The sequence below is a fragment of the Heterodontus francisci genome, chromosome 2, assembly GCF_036365525.1.
Source record: "Heterodontus francisci isolate sHetFra1 chromosome 2, sHetFra1.hap1, whole genome shotgun sequence".
Taxonomy (NCBI): Eukaryota; Metazoa; Chordata; class Chondrichthyes; order Heterodontiformes; family Heterodontidae; genus Heterodontus; species Heterodontus francisci.
Window position 1 is genome coordinate 204,381,961 of NC_090372.1, and position 14,886 is coordinate 204,396,846.

Consider the following 14,886-nt stretch of genomic DNA (forward strand, 5'->3'; position numbering starts at 1 on the left):
AGGTTGATAGGTAAATTGGCCATTGTAAATTGCCCCTAGTGTAGGGAGGTGGTAGGAGAATTGTGGGGATGTGAGAGGAAATATGGGATTAATGTAGGATTAGTCCCCTTCCCTGCTCCACCCTCTCAGCTCACCCCCTCACAACCCCGTCCCAGCCCGCCCCCCCCTCACACCATCTTCACCCCGCACCCCCTTCCCCTGCACCCCCCCCCCCCCCACCCCCTCCCTCTACCCCTCCCCCTTGCAACCCCTCCTCCCACCGGCACCATCCTACACCTGTGTAGGGGCCCCAACAACCCCACTGCCTTGTGGGCGTCTCGGGAGAGACCAAGGCTAAGGGAGTAAACCCTAACAGAAAATCCGGAGCGGAACCCCGTAGGCGGTCATGTGTCACCTTTGGCATGTTTCCGGCAGTTCCTGCAGCCATACTGGTGCCAAACGTCGTGTCCTGCACTCCTTTGGACCCCACCAGAAAGGCTGAGAGGGGGGTTTTGACGACTGGGCAACTCTCAACCTCCATAAATTTGCCCAGGCATGCGCCATGGAGAGGTCACTCCATAGTTGCCTCACAGCGACTGAAACAACACGGAAGGCAGCAGTTACGGGTTATAAGTCCAGATAAATTGGCGTAGAAACTGGGCGCCACGGGTTGCCTTTGTCAGTGGGAGAGGTCATTGCACCTCACTGGACAGCTACCGCCCGCCTCAAACCGGGCAGCCCCCGGTCAATAAGGTTCTGTCCCGCCACAGTCTGCCTGCTTCAATGGGTGCTTGGAGCTCAGGGTCATTGCCCGAAAGGTGGACTGATACACCGCACCAAACAACATGAAAAAAGGAAAGAAGGTACCAGCCCTTCGCTTTGCAAGCTGGAACGTCAGAACTATGTGTCCTGGCCTGTCGGAAGACCTTACACAAATCAACGATTCTCGGAAGACCGCCATCATTAACAACGAGCTCAGTAGACTCAATGTGGACATTGCAGCACTTCAGGAGACTCGCCTCCCCGCGAGTGGCTCTCTAGCAGAGCAAGACTACACCTTCTTCTGGCAGGGCAGGGATCCTGAAGAACCAAGACAGCATGGAGTGGGCTTCGCCATCAGAAACTCCTTGCTCAGCATGATAGAGCCTCCCTCAAATGGCTCGGAACGCATACTGTCCATCCGACTGCTCACCACCTCTGGTCCAGTACACCTACTCAGCATCTATGCTCCAACACTCTGTTCCGCACCTGAAGCTAAAGACCAGTTCTATGAACAACTCCATAACATCATTAGCAGCATCCCCAACACCGAACACCTATTCCTGCTGGGGGACTTTAATGCCAGGGTTGGGGCCGACCATGACTCATGGCCCTCCTGCCTTGGGCGCTATGGCGTTGGAAGGATGAATGAGAACGGGCAGAGACTGCTTGAGTTGTGTACCTATCATAACCTCTGCATCACCAACTCGTTCTTTCACACTAAACCCTGTCACCAGGTTTCATGGAGGCACCCAAGATCACGTCGTTGGCACCAGCTAGACCTCATTGTCACAAGGCGAGCCGCCTTAAACAGTGTTCAAATCACACGCAGCTTCCACAGTGCGGACTGCGACACCGACCACTCCCTGGTGTGCAGCAAGGTTAGACTCAGACCAAAGAAGTTGCATCATTCCAAGCAGAAGGGCCACCCGCGCATCAACACGAGCAGAATTTCTCACCCACAGCTGTTACAAAAATTTCTAAATTCACTTGTAACAGCCCTTCAAAACACTCCCACAGGGGATGCTGAGACCAAGTGGGCCCACATCAGAGACGCCATCTATGAGTCAGCTTTGACCACCTACGGCAAAAGTGCGAAGAGAAATGCAGACTGGTTTCAATCTCATAATGAAGAGCTGGAACCTGTCATAGCCGCTAAGCGCATTGCACTTTTGAACTACAAGAAAGCCCCCAGCGATTTAACATCCGCAGCACTTAAAGCAGCCAGAAGTACTGCACAAAGAACAGCTAGGCGTTGCGCAAACGACTACTGGCAACACCTATGCAGTCATATTCAGCTGGCCTCAGACACCGGAAACATCAGAGGAATGTATGATGGCATGAAGAGAGCTCTTGGGCCAACCATCAAGAAGATCACCCCCCTCAAATCTAAATCGGGGGACATAATCACTGACCAACGCAAACAGATGGACCGCTGGGTTGAGCACTACCTAGAACTGTACTCCAGGGAGAATGCTGTCACTGAGACTGCCCTCAATGCAGCCCAGCCTCTACCAGTCATGGATGAGCTGGACATACAGCCAACCAAATCGGAACTCAGTGATGCCATTGATTCCCTAGCCAGCGGAAAAGCCCCTGGGAAGGACAGCATTACCCCTGAAATAATCAAGAGTGCCAAGCCTGCTATACTCTCAGCACTACATGAACTGCTATGCCTGTGCTGGGACGAGGGAGCAGTACCCCAGGACATGCGCGATGCCAACATCATCACCCTCTATAAAAACAAAGGTGACCGCGGTGACTGCAACAACTACCGTGGAATCTCCCTGCTCAGCATAGTGGGGAAAGTCTTTGCTCGAGTCGCTCTGAACAGGCTCCAGAAGCTGGCCGAGCGCGTCTACCCTGAGGCACAGTGTGGCTTTCGTGCAGAGAGATCGACTATTGACATGCTGTTCTCCCTTCGTCAGATACAGGAGAAATGCCGTGAACAACAGATGCCCCTCTACATTGCTTTCATTGATCTCACCAAAGCCTTTGACCTCGTCAGCAGACGTGGTCTCTTCAGACTACTAGAAAAGATCGGATGTCCACCAAAGCTACTAAGTATCATCACCTCATTCCATGACAATATGAAAGGCACAATTCAACATGGTGGCTCCTCATCAGAGCCCTTTCCTATCCTGAGTGGTGTGAAACAGGGCTGTGTTCTCGCACCCACACTTTTTGGGATTTTCTTCTCCCTGCTGCTTTCACATGCGTTCAAATCCTCTGAAGAAGGAATTTTCCTCCACACAAGATCAGGGGGCAGGTTGTTCAACCTTGCCCGTCTAAGAGCGAAGTCCAAAGTACGGAAAGTCCTCATCAGAGAACTCCTCTTTGCTGACGATGCTGCTTTAACATCTCACACTGAAGAATGCCTGCAGAGTCTCATCGACAGGTTTGCGTCTGCCTGCAATGAATTTGGCCTAACCATCAGCCTCAAGAAAACGAACATCATGGGGCAGGATGTCAGAAATGCTCCATCCATCAATATTGGCGACCACGCTCTGGAAGTGGTTCAAGAGTTCACCTACCTAGGCTCAACTATCACCAGTAACCTGTCTCTAGATGCAGAAATCAACAAGCGCATGGGTAAGGCTTCCACTGCTATGTCCAGACTGGCCAAGAGAGTGTGGGAAAATGGCGCACTGACACGGAACACAAAAGTCCGAGTGTATCAGGCCTGTGTCCTCAGCACCTTGCTCTACGGCAGCGAGGCCTGGACAACGTATGCCAGCCAAGAGCGACGTCTCAATTCATTCCATCTTCGCTGCCTTCGGAGAATACTTGGCATCAGGTGGCAGGACTATATCTCCAACACAGAAGTCCTTGAAGCGGCCAACATCCCCAGCTTATACACACTACTGAGTCAGCGGCGCTTGAGATGGCTTGGCCATGTGAGCCGCATGGAAGATGGCAGGATCCCCAAAGACACATTGTACAGCGAGCTCGCCACTGGTATCAGACCCACCGGCCGTCCATGTCTCCGTTATAAAGACGTCTGCAAACGCGACATGAAATCGTGTGACATTGATCACAAGTCGTGGGAGTCAGTTGCCAGCATTCGCCAGAGCTGGCGGGCAGCCATAAAGACAGGGCTAAATTGTGGCGAGTCGAAGAGACTTAGTAGTTGGCAGGAAAAAAGACAGAGGCGCAAGGGGAGAGCCAACTGTGCAACAGCCCCAACAAACAAATTTCTCTGCAGCACCTGTGGAAGAGCCTGTTACTCCAGAATTGGCCTTTATAGCCACTCCAGGCGCTGCTTCACAAACCACTGACCACCTGCAGGCGCGTATCCATTGTCTCTCGAGATAAGGAGGCCCAAAAGAAAGTATAAATGGGCGGTTGATGGTCGGCACAGACTCGGTGGGCCGAAGGGCTTGATTCAGTGCTGTATTTCTCTATATTCCCTGGAGTTTAGAAGAATGAGAGGCAATCTATTTGAAACATCTAAAATTCTTGAGGGGCTTGACAGGGTAGATGCTGAGAAAATGTTTCCCCTGGTTGGGGAATCTAGAACTCGGGGTGACAATCTCAGAATGGAGATTGGGCATTTAGGTCTGAGATGAAGAGAAATGTCTTCACTGAAAGAGTTATGGATCTTTGGAATTCAGAGTGCTGTGGATGATCAATCATTAAGTATATGCAGTGCAGAGGTTGATAGATTTTTGGATGCTAAGGGATATGGGAATAGTGTGGGTTGGTGGATCTTGTTGAATGGTGTAGCAGGTTCAAAGGGCCAGATAGCCTGCTTCAGCTCTTATTTCGTATTTTCTTATGAAGTGTAGCAGGTTAGGTTTGAGATCTGAGGATTGGTGATTTGTTTTGTTACTATTGGGTGTATTTATGTAGAACATTCTCTTGGGAGATGAAATGCTTCCAGTGGAGTCCTTAATACTGTAGATTGCCCGTGGTCTGTGTAAAAAAAAAAAAAATAGGTTTAATGAGTTGAATGGTGTGCTGTCTTATCATCTTAACTATAATAAAATTTGAGTTCCTCAGAAATACCCTATTAAGCTGCTTTTTTTTTTAATTTCTAGGACACAGGGTGGTGTCCATGTACACAGTGACAAGCTAACTGTTACAACACCAGTCCTATTGTGGATAAAGGTATGATTGCAAAACATACCTTACTGACTATCATCTGAAGAATATAATTATATGTAATTGTCACGGTTGGGGATCATTTGGCCATTTTTGCGCAAAAAAAAATAGATTTGGACATTAGTAGTTGTATGTTAGCCAATGTTGTAAATGGTTCTCTTCAGGTGTCATCCCTCTCTCCTTTAATTCTGCCTTCAGCACTTCTCTCCTCAAAAAAACAACCCTTAACCCCGCCGCCCTTGCAAACTTACCATCCCATCTCCAACTTCCCTTTCCTCTCCAAAGTCCTTGAAGATGTTGACCCCTCCCAAATTTGTTCCCATCTTTCCCAAAACTCTATGTTTGAATCTCTCCAATCAAGTTTCCGCCCCTGCCACAGTACCGAAACCACTCCTATCAAAGTCGCAAATGACATCCTGTGTGACTGTGACAAAGGTAAACTTTCCCTCCTCGTCCTTCTCAACCTGTCTGCAGCCTTTGACATGTTTGACTGCACCATCCTCCTTCAACGCCTCTCCACTGTCATCCAGCTGGGTGGGGCTGCTGTCACCTGGTTCCATTCTTATCTATCTAATCATAGCCAGAGAATCACTTGCAATGGCTTCTCTTCCTGCTCCAGCACTGCTACCTCTGGTATCCCCCAAGGATCTATCCTTGGACCCCTCCTATTTCTTGTCTATGTGCTGCCCCTTGACGACATCATCCAAAAGCGTGGCATTAGTTTTCACATGTATGCTGATGACACTCGACTCTACCTCACCACCACTTCTTTTGACTCCTGCACTGTTCCTAAGTTGTTAGACTGCTTATCCGATATCTAGTACTGTTGCTAAATTATCAGACTGCTTATCCGATATCCAGTACTGGATGAGCAGAAATTTCCTTCAATTAAATATTAGGAAGACTGAAGCTATTATTTTTGATCCCCAGTCCAAACCACATTCTTGAGCTACCAACTCCATTCCTCTCCCTGGCAACAGTCTGAGATTAAGCCAGTCTGTTTGCAATCTTGGTGTCACATTTGACCCCAAGATGATTTTTCGACTTCATATTCGTGCCATCACTAAGGCGGCCTATTTCCACCTCTAACATCATCCGACTTTGCCCCTGTCTTAGCTCAACTGCTGCTGAAACCCTCATTTATGCCTTTGCTACCTCTGGACTTGACTATTCCAATGCACTGCTAGCTGGTCTCCCACATTCTACTTTCTGTAAACTTGAGGTCATCCAAAACTCTGCTGCCCATGTCTTAACTCGCACCAAGTCCTGTTCCCATATCACCCTGGTGCTCGCTGACCTACATTGGCTCCCGACCAAGTAACGTCTTGATTTCAGAATTTTCATCCTTGTTTTCAAATCCCTCCATTCCCTTGCTGCTCTCTATCTCTGTAATCTCCTCCAGCCCCACCACCCTCCAAGATATCTGTGCTCCTCTAATTGTGCCCTTTTGTGCATCCCTGATTTTAATCGCTCCACCAGTGGTGGCCGCGCCTTCAGCTGTCTGGGCCCCAAGCACTTGAATACCCTCCCTACACCTCTCTGCCTCTCCACCTCATTCTCCTCCTTTAAGACCCTCCTTAAAACCTACCTCTTTGACCAAGCTTTTGGTCATCTGACCTAATGTATCCCTTTGTGACTCCATGTAATGTTTTGTTTTATAATGCCCCTGTAAAGCGCCTTGGGACTTTTTATTACGTGAAAGGCACTATATATATATATATAAGTAATTGTTGTTGTATGTGTTTTGAGCAGAAATTTTCCTAAAGGGGATTTGTTTTGACAGGCAGGTCCATTCTGAATTGTGGCTGCACATAGGCAGATGAGGGATCTTTAAAAGGTGCGATAGGAAATTATTCTGCAGATTTATTTTGTTACCATTGGGTGTATGGAGTATTTATGTAGATCATTGTCTTGGGAGATGAATTGTTTCCAGTAGGGTCCATAATACTATAGAATGTCTATGGTCTGTGTAAAAAAAAAAAAAATAGGTTTGATGAGTTGACTGGTGAGATTCAGTGAGATTCTGCACAAATCACGAATAAACGGCGATTGATTAAGAATGACTGGTTGGTTGTTCGGGAAGACATTTAGCCTCTTGGTGTTTACATTCTCTTTTGAGCTCCTTGGTCAGTGAGAGAGGCTTTTAAAAATCAGGATATAAATGCCATAATTTCAATCAAGCAGCAGTAAGCTGCAAGGGGAAAACCTCTGCCCGGGAGATTTTGTACTCTTTTGTTGATTAAAGGGCCCATAAAAGTGGGCTAGCATATGCATTTTCTTTATTTTTGTAACTATATGTGAACAGATGTTATGTTGATTGTGCTAAATATTTCTCATGGCTCTCGGCGTTTGTAATTATTTTCTACTTTATAATAAAGCATCACGAATGGAAACAAATGGCATCTTGTCTAGTGTTAACACAAACAGCCTTTGGGATATTGAAGGAGCATGAGTGTAAGACACAGGGCTGGATTTTGTGGGGGAGGCAGGGTTCCCAACGCTGAGCTGAAAAGGCAAGGGGAACCCTGTCTCTGCCTTTTTGTGCCCCCCCTCTGGTGTTTTGAAGCCTGTGTCTAACACTGGGATCCTTGTCCCTTTAAACACGGGGTTCCTGTCTCCAAGAGGTGCTGGCCAATCACAGGGCCAGCAGCTCAGCAGTATTGGCAGCACCAGGATTGAGAGTCCCGAAGGCTGTGTTGCCTATCTGGTGCCAGGGTTCAGGATATCTCATCTGGGCTGCAGAGGAACTTGGAGTGGGAGGGGAAAGATCCAGTTGTTGTGGTCCACGTAGGTACCAACGAGACAGGTAGAATGAGGATAGAGGTTCTGCTGAGGGAATATGAGCAGCCAGGGGCTAAATTAAAAAGCAGAACCAAAAAGGTAATAATCTCCGGATTACTGCCTGAGCCACAAGCTAATTGGCACAGGGTCAATAAGATTAAAGAGGTAAATGCGTGGCTCAAAGATTGGTGTGGGAGAAATGGGTTCGAATTCATGGGACATTGGCATCAGTACTGGGGAAGGAGAGAGCTGTTCCGATGGGATGGGCTCCACCTGAATCATGCTGGGACCAGAGTCCTGGCAAATTGCATAACTAGGGCTGTAGATAGGGCTTTAAACTAAATAGTGGGGGGAGGGTACCTTTGCATGGAAAATTAGGAAGTCAAAGTTAAAGGAGAAGGTAAGAGTGCAGGTTAGTGATGAGGCTAATTTTTACCAGAAAATAAAAGAAGGGACAGAACGTGTGAACATCATATTGCACCAAAGAATCGAACAAGAGTGGGGAAATTTGATAATAGAACAAACTTAAAGGCTTTGTATCTGAATGCATGAAGCATTCGGATTAAAATAAATGAGTTAACAGTGCAAATAGAGACAAATGATTTAGTGATGATTACTGAGACATGGTTGCAGGGAAACCAGGTTTGGGAATTGAATATCCAGGGGTACTCAGTATTTTGGAAGGATAGGCAGGAAGGAAAAGGAGGTGGTGTAGCTTTGTTAGTAAAGGAAGAAATCAGTGCTGTAGTGAGAAACAATATAGGCACTGGAGATCAAGACATAGAGTCAGTCTGGGTTGAAATAAGAAATAAGAAGGGAAAGAAGTCCCTGGTGGGAGTAATCTATAGGTCCCCAAACAGTAGTTCCGCAGTGGGGCACAGTATAAACCAGGAAATACTGCGGGTTTGTAAGAAAGGTACGGCAATAATCATGGGTGATTTTAATATGCAAAGAGACTGGATTAATCAAATTGGCAAGGGTAGCCTCGACGGAGAGCTCATTGAATGTATTAGAGATTGTTTTTTGGAGCAATATGTTGTGGAACCAACCAGGGAGCAGGCTATTGTAGATTTGGTATTGTGTAATGAGGTGGGATTAATTAATCTCATAGTTAAGGATCCTCTAGGGAAGAGTGATCATAGCATGCTAGAATTTCAAATTCAGTTTGAGGTTGAGAAACTGGAGTCCCACACTAGCGTACTGGAGTTAAACAAAGGTAATTACATAGGCATGAGGACAGATTTGGCCCAAGTGGACTGGGCAGGAAGACTAAAAGGTAGGACAGTTGATGAGCAATGGCAGATGTTTAAGGCGATATTCAATGCCTTCCAACTAAAATATATTCCAGAGACGAAGAAAGATTCTAAGAGGGGGAGGAAACATCCTTGGCTAAGCAAGGAAGTTAAGGATAACATAAAGACAAAAACTAAGGCATACTATTGCAAAGGTCAGTGGCAGGCTGGAAGATTGGGAAACTTTTAAAGATCAACAAAGGGTTACTAAAAATGTAATAAAAAGAACAAAGGTAAATTATGGAAGAAAACTAGCGCAAAATATAAAAACGGATAGCAAAAGCTTCTGTAAGTATATAAAAGGGAAGAGAGTAGCTAAAGTGAATGTTGGTCCCTTGGAGAATGAGACTGGGGAGTTAATAGAGGGGAACACAGAAATTGCGGAGACATTAAATCAGTATTTTGCCTCACTTTTCACGGTGGAGGACACTAGTACCATCCGAAAAGTAACAGGTAATGCCGAGGTTATAGAAAGGGAGGAACTTAGAAAAATCATCATCACGAGGGAAAAAGTACTGAGCAAACTATTGGGATTGAAGGCAGACAAGTCCCCAGGGCCTGATGGCCTACATCCTAGGGTCTTAAAGGAAGTGACGGTGGAGATAGTGGATCCATTGGTTATAATATTCCAAAATTCCCTGGATACGGGAAAGGTTCCAGTGGGTTGGAAAAAAGCTAATATAATGCCCTTATTCAAAAAAGGAGGGAGGCAGAAAGTAAGAAACTATAGGCCAGTTAGATTAACATCTGTCGTTGGGAAATTGTTAGAATCCATTATTAAGGAAGTAATAACAGGACATTTAGAAAGTCAAAACGCAATCCATCAGAGTCAGCATGGTTTTATGAAGGGTAAATCGTGTTTGACTAATTTGCTAGAGTTCTTCGAAGCTGTAACAAGGTTAATGGGGATCCTATAGATGTAGTATTTCTGGACTTCCAGAAGGCATTTGATAAGGTGCCGCACAAAAGGTTAATACACGAGGTAAGATCACATGGGGTTAGGGGCAATTTATTAGCTTGGATAGAGGATTGGCTAACCAACAGAAAACAGAGAGTCGGGATAAATGGGTCTTTTTCTGATTGGCAAGATGTAACTAGTGGGGTGCCACAGGGTTCGGTCCTTGGGCCCCAACTATTTACAATCTATATAAATGACTTGGATGCAAGGATAGAAGGTACTATAGCCAAATTTGCAGATGACACTAAAATAGGTGGGATAGTAAGTTGCAATAAAGAAATAAGAAATTCACAAATGGATATGGATAGGTTAGGTGAATGGGCCAAAATTTGGCACATGGAGTTTAACGTGGATAAGTGTGAGTTTATCCATTTTGGTCGGAAGAATAGAAAGGCAAATTATTATCGAAATGGAGAGAAACTTCAGAATGCTTCGGTGCAGAGGGAGCTGGCTGTCCTCGTGCGTGAATCGCAGAAAACTAGTTTGCAGGTACAGCAGGTAATAAGGAAGGCAAATGGAATTTTGGCATTTATTGCTAAAGGAATAGAGTGTACAAGAAGGGAAGTGTTGCAACTGTACAAGGCATTGGTGAGACTGCACCTGGAGTATTGCGTACAGTTTTGGTCCCTTTCTTGAGGGATGTAGTTGCATTGGAGGCAGTTCAGAGGATGTTCACTAGATTGATTCCAGAGATGAGGGCTTTGTCTTATGAAGAGAGTTTGAGCATGCTGGAGTTTAGAAGAATGCTTCGGTGCAGAGGGAGCTGGCTGTCCTCGTGCGTGAATCGCAGAAAACTAGTATGCAGGTACAGCAGGTAATAAGGAAGGCAGTCTGGAGTTTAGAAGAATGAGAAGAGATCTAATTGATGTATATAAGATGATGAAGGGGATTGACAAAGTAGACATAGAGAGGATGTTTCCTCTTGTGGGGCAATCTAGAACGAGAGGTCATAGTTTTAGGATAAGGGGTAACAGATTTAAAACAGAGATGAGGAGAAATTACTTCTCTCAAAGGGTCGTGAGTCTGTGGAATTCACTACCCCAGAGTGCGGTGGATTCTGGGACATTGAGTAAATTTAAGGAGGAGATAGACAGATTTTTAATTCGTAATGGGTTGAAGGGTTATGGAGACTGGCAGGAAAGTGGAGTTGAGGATGAAATGAGATCAGCCATGATAGTATTGAACAGCGGAGTGGGCTCGAGGGGCTGAATTGCCTAATCCTGCTCCTAGTTCTTATGTTATGTTCTTATGTTCATTGCTAGCGGTGGCCACTGCCTGTACTGCAGAGGCCTTGGACCCAGGCCCAGTGCTGGAATCCTGGACCTCGGGTAAGTGAGGTTGCCAGGGCCAGTCTGAAGGCCCCGTCAAGGGAGGGGTGGGAGGGCGGGTGTGAAGTGCAGGAGGCAGCCATGGAGTTGTAGGTTTTGCTGGTGGAGTCCTCTGTGGGCTATAGATTGCCCATGGGGAGGGACTTCCCTCCAAGCCCGCAGGCAGGGCACCTTATTTTACAAGGCACCCTCCCTGTGTGGCGGAGGCTTCCCCCACCCAACCCCCCCCACTACTGGCTTGATCCCAGCGGTGATGGGAAGAGGCCCTTAAGTGGCAATTAATAGGCCAGTTCAGGCCCTCAATTGACCTCTGGATGGGAAGGCTGTCATTGGCCTATCCTGCCCCCGGCAAAATCACTTGACAATGGGGCGGCGACGGGCCCTCCACTCCCTGCCTTTGACGCCGCCTCAGGGGGCCACATGAAATCTGGCCCTACAGAGTCTGGTCCAAAATGCAAGGAGGCATCATTGTTACAGTCAACAACAAGAGCTTGCTTTTATATAGTACCCTAAATTAGAAAAATGTTACAAGGAGCTTTTCAGAGATGTAATGAGAAAAAATGGACGCTGTGCCAAAGAAGGAGACATTACGAGCGACTGAAAGTTACCTCAAAGAGGTGAGTTTCAGGGATGGTATTAAAGCTGGAGAGTGAGGTGGAGAAGTATAAGGTGGGAATTCCAGAGTATAGCACCAAGACAGTTGAAAGCATGGTCAGCAATGAGAGTTAAGGAGCAGAAATTCCTGAGTGTTAGGAATGGGATGTCTTTGGCAGCCATGCCCTCTGCTTTCCTGCCCTGCGAGGCCAGGGGGTTGATGACGCCGTTCAGTTCCCAAGTACTGAATGCCCACTCTCCCCATCATCTGTGCAGTGTCAAAGGCACCTCCTTACCAAAGGGTGAGTCCCCCTTCGCCTCTTTTATGGGGAAGGGGTGATGCACTGGGGCAGCCATGACTGGCTCCCCACTCTGTACCTGCCTCCCTTCAGCAAATCTGCAAGACAACTCCTGAAACCCATGCGTGTCCTTTAAAATTCCATCCTTCAACGTTCTTAAAAAGCTGTTAATGAGCTTATAAACTTCTTTATTTGGCCTCGATGGGGAGAAGAGCAGGATCCCAGTGCCGATCACCCCCCCCCCCGGCCCCTGGTTAACATTGCAGGTACCCTTGGCACTGCGCAGGTGACGGGGTAAATGGGCACTCAGTGCTGGTTCCTTGAATGGTGTCATTAATCCCCTGGCCTCGCGGGGAGGAAGAACAGTGGGCAAGGCTGCCAAAGACATTTGGGCGGCCACCTGTCCAACAGGAAGGCTGCAGCTGACAATTAGGGCATGACTGTCAGATTTTGGGTCCATGTGCTGATGAAGGGCAACATCCTCCACAAGAAAGGCAGAACCCTGAACAGCAGGAGGACGTGTGTCACAGAACTGTTTTTTCTCCTCTGTTTAAAACAGTGTGCTGTTAAGACTCTGTTTAAAAATAGTGTGCCTTTAAGACTGAGCACAGTATGCCAGTAGCTGCGTTAACGTTTCGGGTCAGTGACCCTTCTTCGGAACTCAGAGTTTCGAAGAAGGGTCACTGACCCGAAATGTTAATTCTGCTTCTCTTTCCACAGATGCTGCCAGACCTGCTGAGTGGTTCCAGCATTTCTTGTTTTTATTTCAGATTTCCAGCATCCGCAGTATTTTGCTTTTATTATTATGCCAGTAGCTGCACCTGTTTCCTAGCCCAAAGCAGGAGAGAGAGAGAAGGTCACATGGGGTACTGTAACTTTTAACTGTGGATCAAGACTGGTTTCAACCAGTCTGAACTGGAATCCAGTGAAGCATGTTCTGAAGGAAGAGGCTGCATATCTCTCTCAGCAGGAAAATCTACATTTATCTTCAGGCTCTAAATTGCCAAAGGAGAGAAAAAAAGCCCTGTAAAAAAAGAACATATGCTTTCAAGAAGGACTGTTTGTTGTTTGTTTGTGTTTGCTGGAATTCACAGTAAAGTTTCTACTGAAAAACTACCAATTTTAGAATCCAAATAGACTAGTGGCTATATTCCTTGTTAAAGGAACTGTGTGACACCTGCTGTAACTGAAGTGCTTTGAATGCCTATCTGTTATAGACTGTCAGATTCACCTGGAGGCTTCGAGTGGCATCTGATTGTTCTAATCTGGGTTACAGAATTCACAGAATCACCGAATTGGTACAGCGAGAAGGAGGCTATTTGGCCCATCATGTCCGGACTGGCTCTCTGAAAGAGCAACTCCCTCAGTTCCATTACCCTGCCTTCTCCCTGTAACCCTACACATTCTTCCTTTTCATATAACTGTCTAATTCCCTTTTGAATGCTTCAATTGAACCTGCCTCCATCACATTCTCAGGCAGTGCATTCCAGACCTTAACCACTTGCTGTGTGAAAAAGTTTTTCCTCATGCCACTTTTGCTTCTCTTACTAAATACTTTAAATCTGTGCCCTCTCATTCTCAATCCTTTCACGAGTGGGAACAGTTTCTCTCTATCTACTCTGTCCAGACTCCAAGATTTTGAATACCTCTATCAAATCACCTCTCAGCCTTCTCTTCTCCAAGGAAAACAGTCCTCACTTCTCCAATCTTTTTTCATAACTGAAATTCTTCATCCCTGGAACCATTCTTGTGAATCTTTTCTGTACTCTCTCCAATGCCCTCACGTCTTTCCTCAGGTGCGGCGCCCAGAACTGGATGCAATACTCCAGCTGAGGCTGAACTAGTGTCTTATGTTGAACTAGTGTTCAACATAACCTCCTTGCTCTTGTACTCGATGCCTCTATTATTAAAACCCAGGATACTGTATACTTTATTAACCATTCTCTCAACCTGTCCTGCCACCTTCAATGACTTATGCACATATACACCTAGGTCTCTCAGCTCCAGCACCCCCTTTAGAATTGTACCCTCATTCTATATTGTCTCTCCATGTTCTTCATACCAAAATGAATCACTTCACATTTCTCTGCATTGAACTTCATCTGCCACCTGTCTGCTCATTCCAACAACTTGTCAAGTTCTACACTATCCTTCTTACAGTTCACAGTGCTTCCAAGTTTCATATCATCTGCAAACTTTAAAATTGTGCCCTGTACACCATGGTCTAGGTCATTAATATATATCAGGAAAAGTAACGTCCCAATACTGATCCCTGGGGAACTTCACTACATACCTTCCTCCAGCCCGAAAAACGTCCATTAATCACTACTCTTTGTTTCCTGTCACTCAGCCAATTTCGTATCCATGTTGCTACCGTCCCTTTTATTCCATGAGCTACAAGTTTGCTCACAAGTCTGTTGTGTGGCACTGTATCAAATGCCTTTTGAAAGTCCATGCACACCAGATCACTAGCATTGCCCTCATCAACCCTCTCTGTTACCTCTTCAAAATACTCCAGCAAGTTCGTTAAACATGATTTAACCTTAAGAAATGCATGCCGGCTTTCCTTAATTAACTCGCATTTGTCCATGTGAATATTGATTTTGTCCTGAGTTATTTTTTCTAGAAGTTTTCCCACCACCAAAGTTAAACTGACTGGCCTGTAGCTAAAACTGGGGCACACATTTTTTTGCCACATGAACATTAAAACTTCAAATTTCAAGCCCCTGACTGGAAAGACATTTGCATAGTAACAGACAGTGTTGGAACAATGGGGATGCAGTCGTTGCTTC

General features: G+C 46.2%; 1 protein-coding gene across 5 annotated transcripts in view; it reads left to right on the top strand.

The window, feature by feature from the left end:
- xylb (xylulokinase homolog (H. influenzae)) overlaps positions 1–14,886 on the top strand; it is a 319,204-nt gene that overhangs the window by 11,893 nt on the left and 292,425 nt on the right. For 3 of the 5 annotated variants that reach the window (XM_068015166.1, XM_068015134.1, XM_068015141.1), the window contains one exon: positions 4,779–4,848. The exons of the other annotated variants lie outside the window; for them this stretch is intronic. Coding sequence is in view for 2 of the 3 variants with exons in the window: in XM_068015134.1 (XP_067871235.1) it covers positions 4,779–4,848 (70 nt within the window). In the remaining variant the exon portion in view is untranslated. The remainder of the gene's footprint in view (positions 1–4,778; positions 4,849–14,886) is intronic. 5 annotated transcript variants of the gene reach the window in all.